Raw genomic sequence first — 13,211 nt, forward strand, 5'->3', positions numbered from 1 at the left:
GGACAGTCCCTGTGGCAACACCTCAGGGATATACTTGCCCCCAAAATCTCGCTGGCTGTGGCAGTGGAGAAAGGGGCTCCTTTTTCTTTCACAGATCACGTATCCCCTTATCCACAATGGTACACCTGAGAGGTGCTAGAATACCTAACTCCTCCTTCATTCTCCTAACAGCTTGGGTGAAGAGCAACTTTAAAATGGCCACCTGAGCCCGGCCAGTATGGCTGTTGGTTGAGTGTCACCTCATGCACCAAGAGGTTACCACCAGTTCGATTCCCAGTCAAGGCACATGCCCAGTGGGGGGCATGCAGGAGGCAGACAATCAATAGTTCTCTCTCACCAATGTTTCTATCTCTCTCCCCCTCTCCCTTCCTCTCTCTCTAAATTAATAAAAACAACAACAAAAGAACATATACTGGTCACATAAATATCCCAACCCTTAGAGCGCACAGGCCTCGCCTTACGGGGTTTCTGATGAAGGCAGCTCCTTCCAGTCCTGGCTCTTGGCGGCCCTGCTCTTCTCCTCACTGCTCTGGAGTGCCCCTGAGGACCCGAGAGGCCAGGCCCAAAAGAAGGCGGCCCGGGAGGAGGAAAGCACTTCTCTCTTTGATCTAAGGCTGCCTTTCAAACTCTTTATTCTTGTCCTGGTAGGATTGACATTGAGACTGACCACTACTCCAGGGAAGACTCCACTCTACCTTCTACCCAAATAGGATGACAGAACCCTGTGGTCCCCAAAGAAAGAATAATCACATCAGGACAGAAGCGTTTAATAATCATATAAGACATTCATATAGGGTTTCTGATGTTGGATTCACAGGGGTGGTGGGTGAGGTAAGGATCAATAAGATGCAGGAAAAGTTGAAGCACAGTTTATTTCTTTAAAAATATATTTTTATTAATTTCAGAGAGAAGGGATAGGGAGAGACAGAAACATCAATGATGAGAGAGAATCATCCATCAGCCACCCCCTGCATGGCCCCCACTGGGGTTCAAGCCCCTATCATGGACATGTGTCCTGACTGGGAATCGAACCATGACTTCCTGGTTCAGAGATCGACACTCAACCACCAAGCCACACTGGCCAGGCAAATAGTTTATTTCTTGGTATACTTTATTGTCTGTGTGAAGTAGAGTCCTAGGACTACTGATGAGGAGAGGGGCAGTGAGTAAGTTGGGATTTGGATTTGGAGAGGAATAGTTTGGAGAATGGAAATTAGAGACAATTAGCAAAGGGTTAAATACTGCCTAAGAGCACCAAAGGCCCCGCTGGACACAGAAATCATTCACTTGACTAGTCAGCCTGGTTATATGAGTTTTTTCTCTAGCAGAGGAATTATGCAAAGCTGTAGATGGGCAAGGTAGGCACAATCTAAGGACAGTGATGTGAGGGGTCTGGGGTGCTGGTGAGAATGTGGTTGAAAGTCTTGGCCATGAGGCCCAGGCTGGGTATGGGGAAAAAATATAAACCTGAGAGCTGTTAGACTGAGCATGGGATGGGGTGGTCTTACTAAGGAGATAGGCTTGGGGATGGGGGTGATAAAAGGACAGAGTTTTTGGCTAGACAGTGGTTTTCCTGAGCTTCAGATGTCAGGGAAGTGGTAGCAGGTAGATGAAGTCATTTTGGGAGCCATGCATCATACATTGGGATGTGTAAAATGATATGGTCATCAGACTTGGACTTCTTAAATTCATTAATGTAAATCGGCCCTTGAAAATCAGATAAGAACCAAATAAATGCAAAATTTGGAAGGTATTTGTTCTGCTTTGCTTATCATGCAATTAAGAAGTAGGATAAGAAAAACAGAGGCCTCCCTGTAGACCTTCTACAGAATAATACAGTATATGGAGATCTCACTTCCTGGGTGTCCTTCTATTAACAGAATGAACTAATACATTAGCGAATTTTATATTCCAGATTTTTTTCACTTCTCTGGAAAAATAATATGATCCTGGCAGCAATAAGATTCCTCACCAGGTTATCTGAATCCCTATCACTCCAGATCACTGCCCCACACTTGGCTGAGTGTCAGTTGCCATTTATCATTATGTTCACACTGTCTTTTCTTAGAGTTAAGAGGAAAAGGAAATATTTCTTATAGCCAAGGTTCTTTCAAAATTGGAAAACCAAAGATGACTCCGGAAGAGTATCCCTCTGCATTTGATACGCAAATATGTCACTTGAAAAACTGTAAATCATGCTGCTCTTAGGAAACAAATCCAGTTTCACTCACTGCTTTCTTTGCCTGGATCCTATAGGCACTTGAGTGTGTAATGACTCCTGTAATAAAATAATAGTAGAAATGCAATCAAATAGTTGAGCGTTTACAAAAGTAGCATGATAAGCAACAGTAATTTTTAGAGCAAATCATCCTGTTACTTTTGCTGATAAAATAATCCCATCAAGTCCCCAGTAATTAAGAGATTCCCTCAAAGTGCTACCGAACTCAATAGCCACTAGCAACAATTGAATGAATTCAGGTAATGGTTCCTCAGTGGCTGAAAAGCATCAATATAACTCCGAGTGCCTTACTTGTTGGCAGCCATATACATGTAAAGAAGGTGGATTCAAGGAAAATGTGTGAAGAATCTTTAGAGTCAGAAAATGCAAATGAAAGCTTTTGGCAAGTCTGATTTGTTTCACTGGTGCCTAGGAAGAAAGGTAATCACTACATATTTCTTGTTGAGAATCATGAGGAGAATAAACATAATCCAAGCCTTAGGAGCATAATAGATTAAAATCAACATCTTGGATTAACTCAGGAAGCAAATGGGTAGCCATTGTGGTCCAGTACATTGATATGATCTATTATTTCCTTAAAGCATTTGGGTCTTCTACTTTCTGCTCTAGTAAGCTCCCACATTAAGCGTATGGGGAACAGTCAGATGTGAAGGTTCAGAGGTTCAATCTTTAGAGAAATACAGGAAATAAAATGAGATTGAGATTTGGAAAAGAAAATTGTCAAAACACATTCAGGGTGAAAATAATCTGAAGGCCAAATATTCAGTGAGTCAGAAAAAATTTAGTCATAAATTTTTAGACTAGAGCATGTGAACTGGAAACTAGATATGAGTTCATAATCTGCGAGGGCATAAACGACGGCAAGAAGTCAGTCGACAGCGTCAGTGTTATCCTGGGAGGTGAATGAAGTTTATTATGGACCAAGCACCCTGAATAGCTCTTGTTCTAGGCATCAAATTAAAGACACAGACAAATAGAAGACAGTTTGGTGAAGGGTGACAACAATGAGTAAAAGTTGAGACGGACTGAAATATGAAGAAAATGTAAAAGAGATAAGGCTATGTATTGCTGGCATGATGAGATAATGGGATTTTTAACAGTATCTATCGCCTTTAAACATTATGAACAAATTATTCATCAGAATCTAACCATGCGATATAGATATAATAAATTGGCATAAACACCCTGGAGTTATCCAGAATGAGCATTTTATTAATGCCTTGCCTATCTCTGATTGCCCTGCTCTGAAAAATTAGTCTGAAGGAACCGTTAGATAGTATTTGCTGAGGAATGACTGTGATATTTTAGGTCTTTTTTTTCACTGTAACTTCTATGATTTTTACAATGCCATGAAAACACTTCAGCAAGAATTTTGGCAAAATATTTACTTACAGTTTCTTCAATGACACTGCTCATGGAATAGGAGAAATGGAAAGCAATCACTTGTAACTGCTGAGAAACAAGAAGGAAGGCGGAAGAACAGTCCTTACTATGCTACTTGTGATGAGAACTATATGAGTTTAGCTATTAAAAAGCCTCCTGAAAATTGCACATGTCAGAGGAACATGCTGCTTCCCATCACCACATAGGAGAAATGGTACCTACAGTCTGGCTGTTTGCGTGAGGAAGAAGTACAGCTATAACATCAGCAGGCGTGTGACCAGCGGCTTGTGGGAGACAAGCACTTAGGGGGATGAAAAGGAACCTGGCACAGGCCTTGGGCTTCTGGCATCATTAGTTACAGGTCTGCCAAGATACTTGGGGAAATGTTTTAATTTAAATGCCAAGTATATTTCAACGAACTCTCCCTGGTTTGACCTGTTAGGAGTCCAGAGTGAGATGGATAGGTGCTCATTCTGGGGAACATTAGGCAAATTAGATGGTGGTTTTATAAACAGCATCCTGGAGGTTTACATCTCTATATATCCCCACTCACCAGGGGACACTCATGGTACAAGTTACAAGATATGGGACTCTCGCAGCATTTTACTAGTGATGGGTAAATGCAGGAAAGGCAGCGATACCTCCAGGCCTTGACTCAAAGTTCCACAGTTAAAGAATTTTAGGAATAAAGGCCCAACATCCTTCCTTTCCTCCCCCAAAGCATACTTGGAGGATATTATAACAACAAATTCAAGAGGTAGATTAAGAATCTGGTTTGAATTATTTAAACATATTTTTCTGCAAAAACTATCATAAGTCAAAAAAAATTTCTTTTAAAACTAAAACTAGGGGAACGGGGATGGGACTGAATCTAATATTAAAACATTGTTGTCCGTTGATGTAAAAATATTTCTGTGAGCATGTAGACCCTGGTTGGCAAGAGATGGATGAAAGCCTGTCTGATGGGTTACAAAAACGTGAATCCAGAATATCAGAATTAAAACGCCCCCAAGAATAACATCAAGGTATTTGAAGTTGCGTCAGAGGTAGGGGCCCGGTATGTATACATGTATGTAAAGCCCGTTTCCTCAGAGGCTACTTGGCAGTTTGCTACAACATCATGCTAATGAAAGCAAGGTCTTTAAGTTCAGCCCCCAGGGGACTATCAGCTTCTTCAGCCCTGCTAGAAGCAAATTCCTAGACAAGGACTCTCACTCCTTAGAGAAGAGCTGGGATGCTAAAGGAGGGAAGGAGGGCAGGAGGGCTGGAGGCTGGAGCCTGGGAGCCTGGGATGGAGAGGTGGGTGGGGCCAGGCTGGGTGGGGCCTCGGGTACCAAGCTGTGAGTTTGGCCCTGTCTGGCAGGAGGGATGAAGATTCCCAGGGAGGTGTACATGATCAAGGTTGATTTTTAGACAGGTTACTCTACCTGAAGCGTTGGGGCCGGAGGTTACCTGGAGGACCAGAGAGAGGAGGGACCGGCTGTGGTGATCCAAGTGTGATATCCTGCCCCCCAAAGAAGAGCCTGACCTAGGGCGGGGACCTCAGAAGGTTGGACTGGTTGACATCTCTGGCACTGGGATCCGGAAGGACCCTAGGAGGGAGGGACTTCGGTGATAAATCCCTGTAGGGCGACTTGGCACAGAGCAAGCTCATCTCTCGCCATCGTACTCCCCCCTTCCCCCCGCTCTGGCACCCTTGAAACCAGCTGAATCAATTTACAGTTCAGGGAGCCTAAGGGAACAGAATTGGTTTCTGCACGTGACTTGGATCTGACCCACTGGGGAAGCCCAGCGGGGAACGTCCGGGTGGCTTCTCCCAAGCTGGGTGGGAGGGGAACGAGTCCGGCGCGTGGGGCTGGGGGCTGGAGTGGGGCTTAGCGGTCCTGGAGACCCGAGACCTAGCTCCTGACCTCGGGGCCTGCGCGTCGCTGCCCCTCGGGGCGCCTGGGTGATCGGCAGTTCCTGCGGCTCTAGTGGGGCTGGGGGTATCCAGGACCCGTCGCGGCCTCCCGTCGGTCGTCGGTCGCTGTCCCCTTGGCTGCGAGGTCCCCGCGGCCCGATGACCTAGCCCCACAGCGACGGCGGCGACCTCCAGCGGGAGCCCGGGGCAGCTCGAGGTGGGTCCGGGCGACCGGGGAGGGTCCCCGCGGCCTCTAGGGGGCAGTGCCGCGCCCCGGAGCAGGCGGGCGGTGGGGCAGTCTGGACTACCCCGGCCACACCGCGGCTGTCACTGCCCGACTGCCCTGCCCGCTGTGCGCTTCCCGTCGGCGCTTCAGGCCCCAGTGGGACCCGGGGGACGTGGCAGGACCGGCGCGCGACGGCCGTTGGGGAGTTGGGATCCGGGAGACCCGCGTCGCCTCTCGCTCGCGCGGGGCGGCGAGACCTCAGGAGGCGCGTCCGCGTGGCCAGGGCGCATCGGGTCGCCCGCGGCTTCCCCTTGCATCGAGCCCGAGGTGGGCACTCCGACCCGGGGCAGGACGCCTAGCTCCCTCGTGGTGGGCGCTCCGCCCCCCGGGCTGGCTGTTCTGAGCCCCCGGGGAGGCGCCCGAGCCCCAGAGCTGGGCGCCCCGTTACCTTGGGATGGGTGCCCGGAGCCCGGGGTGGGCGCCCAGCCCGCGCGGGTTATTTTTGGCGCCCGCGGCGGCGCGTGTGCCGGGGCGTGTTTTTCTTCCCCAGGTGCCGGGAGCCCGGCTCCGCCGCGAGCTGACTCGCGTCTCCTTTTTCTCTCCCTGCAGGAATCTTGCGACCATTCCGCCGCCACGACTAACATCGCGCGCGAGGCGAGCTCCAAACAAACATCACATCTAAATTAAAAAAAAAAAAAAAAAAAAAAAAAAAGCGGAAGAAGCGGCCGAGGCGGCGGCGGCGGGAGGAGGCGAGGAGGCGGCGAGGAGGAGGGGCCGCGCACGGCGGCCCGAGGCGGCGGCGGGGACGCGGGGACGCGGCTTTGTGCTGGCGGGTCGCGGGGCGCCCATGGCGGAGTGCGGCCCGGGGGGCGCCGCCGGCGGGGCCCTGCCCACCTCCCCGGGACCGGCCCTAGGCACCAAGGGCGCCCTGAAAGCCGGAGCCGGGGAAGGCGGCGGCGGGGGAGGTCGCCTCGGCCATGGACTGGCGCGCTGTGACAGCGGCGGGGTTTCCAACGGAGACTGCAGCCTCGGCGTGTCCGGGGACGAAGCTCGGGCCAGCCCCGCCAGGGGACCCCACGGCGGGGCGCTTGCCCCGACCCCCGCTTCGGCCGCCTGCCCCCTCCCCCGGGACAACAAACCGGGCGGCCTGCCCCGCCGGAGCAGCATCATCAAGGTAGGTGGGAGAAGGGCGCTCATCGCCCACCGCAGCCGTCCTTGGGGTCCGTTTCTCCAAGAGGGAAGTGGTGCTGGAAGGAGGGGGTTGTTAGAGGAGCCCATTGCTAAGGGGAGCCGCTGGTGCACGGGTGCTTGGGATGGTTGAGCAGGGATTGGATGCAAATGCATTTGGGAAAATTGGCGAGGTGTTCCTTAATGTGCAGGGGGAGCTGTGTTCAGACATTCCCAGTTGAACTTGGGACTGTCACCTCTCCCAGGATTGGCCTGGGATTATGGCCTGTACCTGGCAGGGCAGGACATGTTCCTCTGTGGTAGCCTTGGCTGGTAACAGACTCCCTGTATGGTTTCTATTGGTGTTCTAGACAGTTAGTGATTATGTGAAGACATTTTCTTAAAAATCCTAGGCGGTGGAAGAGATTATTTAATAGGTTTCTTCTGACCTATTAAATAGTTGCCTTTTGCAAACGGTTATAGTTGGAAGCTGCAAGTCTCTGATCGCTCAGTCACACGGAGACATTGGTTCTGAACATCTATGCAGATTTCCGCTTTCTCAGGCTCAAAAGCTCTGAGAGATTATAGTTCTGCACGATTTAGTCTTTTTCTTGCTGCAGTAGGCTGGCCTTCAGTTCTGTGGAAGTTCTTTTGGGCAGTTTGCTTGGTTTTGATATCTTTTGCATTGTGATGTTTAGCAGAAAAAGTCAGTGATGGTCTTGTGTATTTTAAGCTCCAGACGTAATATTAGGAACTCCTGAGTCTGTGGTGGCTTCCTTCTTATATTACATTTTGGTCTGCAGTGTAAAAATATTTCGTGACGTGAAGCGAAAAAAAAAAGTTGATGAGCAAAGAAGAGCAGAGCCTTAGATAAGACTAGCTCGTTTTACTCAAGTTTGGAGCAAATAAGAAAATGTTGCTTTCTGAAAAGCAAGGGGTTACCAGGACAGTGAGCAGCCGCAAAGCACGGTGACGGGGCTGCACCCACCCTTCCTATGGCTGATGACTGGTGGGAAGGAGGACAGAATGGGCCACAGTGAAAAGAGCTGGCACCGGTGGTATTTGAAATTTAACTGGACCTGCAGAAATCTTTAAGTACAATGTAAGATGGTGTTATCAACTCATGCAGTAATCTAGTGAAATATACCACCTTGCTACTCTGTGTAACAGGCAGTTGTGAAACTGCTTTTCGCTTTGTCATCTGTTTGCACAGTTTATGTCTGGGCAAGGGCACAATTGAAGGGCTTAAAGCTCAGGTGTACTCACTATCTGCAGCAGGCGTTTCGAGTTTAACTAAGGACAGTAAAATATATTTTTGTGCATACATAGCTTTTAGTGACTCATATTTTCCTTTACTCTGTACCTTATGTTTCCATGTAAGTTGCTTTCAACTGTGCATGATAATCAATCCTATTGACAGAGTTATGTGTCATATCTGTTTTTTTATTGGTGACCAGAGATTTGTGGTGATTTTGCACTGTGGTATTAATGAAATTTGAGGGGGGAAATTCCAGAGAGATACCAGCCTACTTAATTTAAACTCCTCACCCCCAATTTTCTGGAGGGACATGTTTTTATATTTAAAAATAATTCAAACTTTATTGGTGTTTATAGTGGGAATTTGTAGTGTAACTTAATTAAAATAGTAGGTGTTTTAATTTTACATTTTTTCGGGATTGGGAAGGATGGTTTGCCAAATATTTCTGATATGTGTAATTGAGAACTCATCAGTAGATGTCATTTCTTCAAGAGTCTAGAAGAACGTGGGGGAAATTATTAATTATGAAGAAATCACTGGGTTTTGAAATGTTAAACTTTCAAAGATTTCTTTGTCATTTTTCTTCTTGCTAATGAAGGCAGTTTGGCTTCTTGTTCACAATTGTATTCCTAGATATACATTGACAGGAATAAAATAAGGCCTCACTAGATTTCGTCCTGAATAAATGGAGGAATGATAAGGAAGTACATGTTTTCTCTGTTAAGTTCTCTTAATTTCTAAAATGGGTTATTTTGAATTTACTTGTTTCATATTTTATTCATTGACTTGCACCTCCTAAGATGACTTGATTGACTCCTTTTTCTTGCATTTATTTTCACCTTGCATTTTTCTTTTCTTTCTTTTTTTTTTTTTAAATATATATATTTTATTGATTTTTTTACAGAGAGGAAGAGAGAGGGGTAGAGAGTTAGAAACATTGATGGGAGAGAAACATCAATCAGCTGCCTCTTGCACACCTCCTACTGGGGATGTGCCCGCAACTAAGGTACATGCCCCTGACCGGAATCGAACCTGGGACCTTTCAGTCTGCAGACCGATGCTCTATCCACTGAGCCAAACCAGTTAGGGCACCTTGCATTTTTCTTAAACACCCCTTAAAACTATGGAAATAGTGTTTGAAGTTGATCAAGCCTGAATTTAGGAAAGAATTATGCTTTAATTAAGTAGGTAACTAGTTGGTATGTTTCCCCTTGAATTGTTGTCTTGAAGAATCAAGATTTTTAGTGTGGTATTTTTAAATAACATAATAGCATCAAGACAATATACTAGCAGAAATAAAGAGATCTTTTACTTTAACATCAGTTTTTATAAAGCAATGAATAATGCACACACATTTTTGTCACATGAATGGCAGACATATTTCACTTTTGTTAAAAAATAGTAAGCTTAGTGAATGTCCATGTAAAAAGGCAATAGCGACATCCTTCCTGGGTTTTCTTATGTTGCTTTTGAATATAAGGGATGAATGCAGTCAGGTGATAGAATAGTAGAGATGGAAGTAGATTAGTAAGCAAGGTGATAATCGGGGGGCGTGAGAAAATGGCAGGAGTAAATGCTAGCTAAGGAACAGAGACCAGAATTTACGGGGTTGCATTAGCTGAAACGTCCAGCTTGTGAGCTATGCGTGTTTCCTACGTCCATCTTCATTACACCCTTGACAGCCCTCTCAGGTGGGGATCCTCAACTCAAAGGGAGAACTAACAGCCTAAGTGTGATAGGCAGTGGGCAAGGGGACTGTTGTTGAGGCGCAGGACATACGCAGAAATACATTGCGGACTGACCAGAACTGCAATCTTCATTTAAAACCAATTCTTGCCCTAACTGGTTTGGCTCAGTGGATACAGCGTCAGCCTGTGGACTGAAAGGTCCCAGGTTCGATTCCAGTCAAGGGCATGTACCTTGGTTGCGGGCACATCCCCAGGAGGAGGTGTGCAGGAGGCAGCTGATGAATGTTTCTCTCTCATTAATTATTCTAACTCTCTATCCCTCTCCCTTCCTCTCTGTAAAAAAAATCAATAAAATATATTAAAACCAATTCTTTTGAACTCCATCTGGTTTGTGAATGTGGTGTTGAGTAAGAAATTGTCAAAGAGCTCCTTGGTTTTGGTAACTGTGTTGATGAAAATTCAGAGTAAGCAGCCTTGTAGAACCTTTCACAGAACCGTGAGAAGATCAATAAATCATGGAGCTTGTCACCGTACTTTTCTACTTTTCCATAGCTCATTGAAAATAGTGTTACACCTTTTCGATTATTTACAAAGGCCCATGACTAGATTTTTAGGGAAGGAGCCATTATGTTTGTCTTCTTAAGTAATCTAGTAAACGAAAACATCACTTTCATTTTCTCTTTCAATATTTCATCTCATCACACCATTCAATACAATGCACACTTTATTTTGAAACAGTTAATTTGGTTAATAGTTCAGATAACATCCATTTTTTTCAAATAGCTGAATCCTTTAAGTTGGGAGTTTGTTCTAAAAATATGAAGAAGCATTTTAGGCCTTAGATTTTTTTTTTAAATTTTCCAAATAAATGAAGTTAAAGTGTCTATATATTCGAATTGTTTATTTTAATCAAAACTAGTTGAATATTTTAGTTGGTACTTTTTAAAGTGTGGTATGATTTGCATAAAGTAAAATTCACCTCTGTTGGTGTTCAGTTCTTTGAGATTTGACAAACACACAGTCATGTAATTGGCACCACAATCAAGATATAGAACAGTTCCATCGCCTGAAAAAATTCCCCCAGTCCCTTTGTAGTCTTCTCTCCCACCCCCCCCGACCATGGCAGCCTTTGATCTTAGGTATTTTTTTTAATAGGAACTATAGCTATTCACTATTTTGGTATTTAAAAGTAATAACAGCCGCTGCCACTTATTAAACACTTAATGCATGCAAAACACACGAAAAGTACTTAATGTAATTTTCTGACTTGGTCCCGTAGCAATCACGTAGGCTGAAGAAAAACAGAGGTCAGAGAGGTTAACCACTTGGCCAAGGTGTTGGAGCTGGTTGATATACCCCAATTGGGTGCAGCTGTACTCTGCTGGCCCCCAAATTACACTGGCTGTTTTAAATTTTCTATATAATTAAGGTAGCCTTGGTAATTTGGAACACTGGATTTGATTTTCCTCTTTAAATGTAGGGGACATTGGAGGGGGAAAAAGAATCTCTATTTCTGCTGGCAGAAGAGGTTGACAGATAGTATAACCAGGCAGCTGTTTAATCACCTGTTGTTGCTGCTTGACCAGACTCCTCAGATTCACTGGAACCAGTGGTTTGACCTTGCCCAAGGTGGCAGCTCTTATCTTTCTTAATATCATTATTGCCAGTATCGTGCTATAGGAGAAACACCTTCATTACTTTATGCCAACATATTTACCTCTGTCTTGATGCTGAGCACCCCAAGGTGGGCAATAAGTGAGCTTTTTGAATTTATTATACATATTTATACAAAATAAGAAAAATTTGTGTGTGGATATTATATTGGCCCATGGTTTAAATAAACTAGACGCCTAGCAGGCAAAAGCTGGGCTGTATTTATCAGTTCTGCACAGATAACAAGCACTCAATAACTATACTTTTAATTGGATCTCAAATATACTGTCTGCATTTGACTTCAGACATTTTTTTTTTTTTTAATAATTGGGAAAAGACAACTGCATGCCCAGAAAACTTGTGGGCCTATCATAAATATTAAACAAACAGTAACAGGACCACAAAGTGAATTTGTCTGGATTGATAGGAGCCTGAATCGATGAGGTCAGAAAATTCTAATGACCAATCAGCAACTCTCAACTTCACTTTGTACTAATGCACTTGAGGCCACACGGGATAACTGTTGAAAGGCCAGAGTCTGGTTGCATCTCTCAGCCACCCAGAGAGCTTCGGTCACAATTCAGAGTTCAGTTTTCAAAAGTACTCAGAGGATATGAATGTTCATACCCGAAAAAATACTCGTCCCCTTTTGCTTTTTCCCTTCCTAGTTTCCCAGCCTTTCCTGCAAACAGTTATGTTTGACTTGTGTTGTTTTTCATCAAATCCAAATAGACAACTGACAGGAAATTATTATTTTTTTTTATTGCTGATCTCGGCCACTCAGCTATTTTCTTAGAATGCTCTCTCCCAGAATCTGTTTGGTTCCTTTTATAGTTCTGTGCACTCTGCAAGGGGTCTAAACTAGACTGTTCTTTTATTCTTTTCCTTTCTTGTTTTAATGCTTAAGTTAACCATGCTTCAGTATTGAACACAGTAGGGCAATGTAATTTGCAGCCTAAATGCAGATGTAAATGAAGTGTGAACATTCATATTTTCTCTTCAGACTTTGTTTTATGCATGTATGTCCAAGAACAGATACTCTGTTGCTTATTAAGTTTTGGTTGTCATTACTTACTCATGTACCAGACCCCTGGATTAATTTAGCTACCTTTTTATTTTATATTGTTAGGGTTCTGTAGTGCAGGGGATATTCAATTATTTTTACCCGTGGGCCACAGGATCTGAAACTGTTCCTACTGATAATAATAATGAATTGAGAGGGTTGTGCTTGGCATAAGAGTATTAGTAGTGACTCAAATTCAAGTCAGAGCCCCCAGGGAAGTCTCGGCAGTACCTGTTTTCCTCATGTCAGAATAATTCTATAGCTTCAGGGTGCTCAAAGTGCATAACTAATGAAACTGAACACCGGTGACAATTGTGCGGATGGTCCAGCTTGCAGGCTAGACACTTGGCACCCGCCTATTTCCAAGTGGCAGAGGAGGGCAGGTGGCTAGGTGCCCTGCTGGCCATCAGTGCTTGGTCACATGGCAGGAATAATTAGGCAAAATGTATCCTAACTAATAATCTCAGCTGGGCTGTACTCTGGGATCTTAGCCGCACTCGGCCCACATGTTACCTGTCTGGATGCGTCAGGAGGCAGAAGACTGGTGGGAAAAATAGAGGATGTGGAGTTAGGAGCGTGGATCAGAGTCTGGCTCCCTCTCTTCCTTTCTCTGTGGCCTTGGGCAAGATATTTA

The 13,211-nt window shown here is 45.1% G+C and overlaps 1 protein-coding gene across 3 annotated transcripts in view; it reads left to right on the top strand.

The window, feature by feature from the left end:
• The first annotated feature begins 6,558 nt into the window (after positions 1-6,558).
• Positions 6,559-13,211, top strand: part of PLCL2 (phospholipase C like 2) — a 172,438-nt gene continuing 165,785 nt past the window's right edge. For all 3 annotated transcript variants that reach the window (XM_080672178.1, XM_080672180.1, XM_080672179.1), the window contains exon 1: positions 6,559-6,922. In XM_080672178.1, coding sequence (XP_080528304.1) covers positions 6,596-6,922 — 327 coding nt within the window. In that variant the 5' untranslated portion in view covers positions 6,559-6,595. The remainder of the gene's footprint in view (positions 6,923-13,211) is intronic.

This window comes from Plecotus auritus (assembly GCF_963455305.1).
Source record: "Plecotus auritus genome assembly, chromosome: 6".
NCBI lineage: Eukaryota > Metazoa > Chordata > Mammalia > Chiroptera > Vespertilionidae > Plecotus > Plecotus auritus.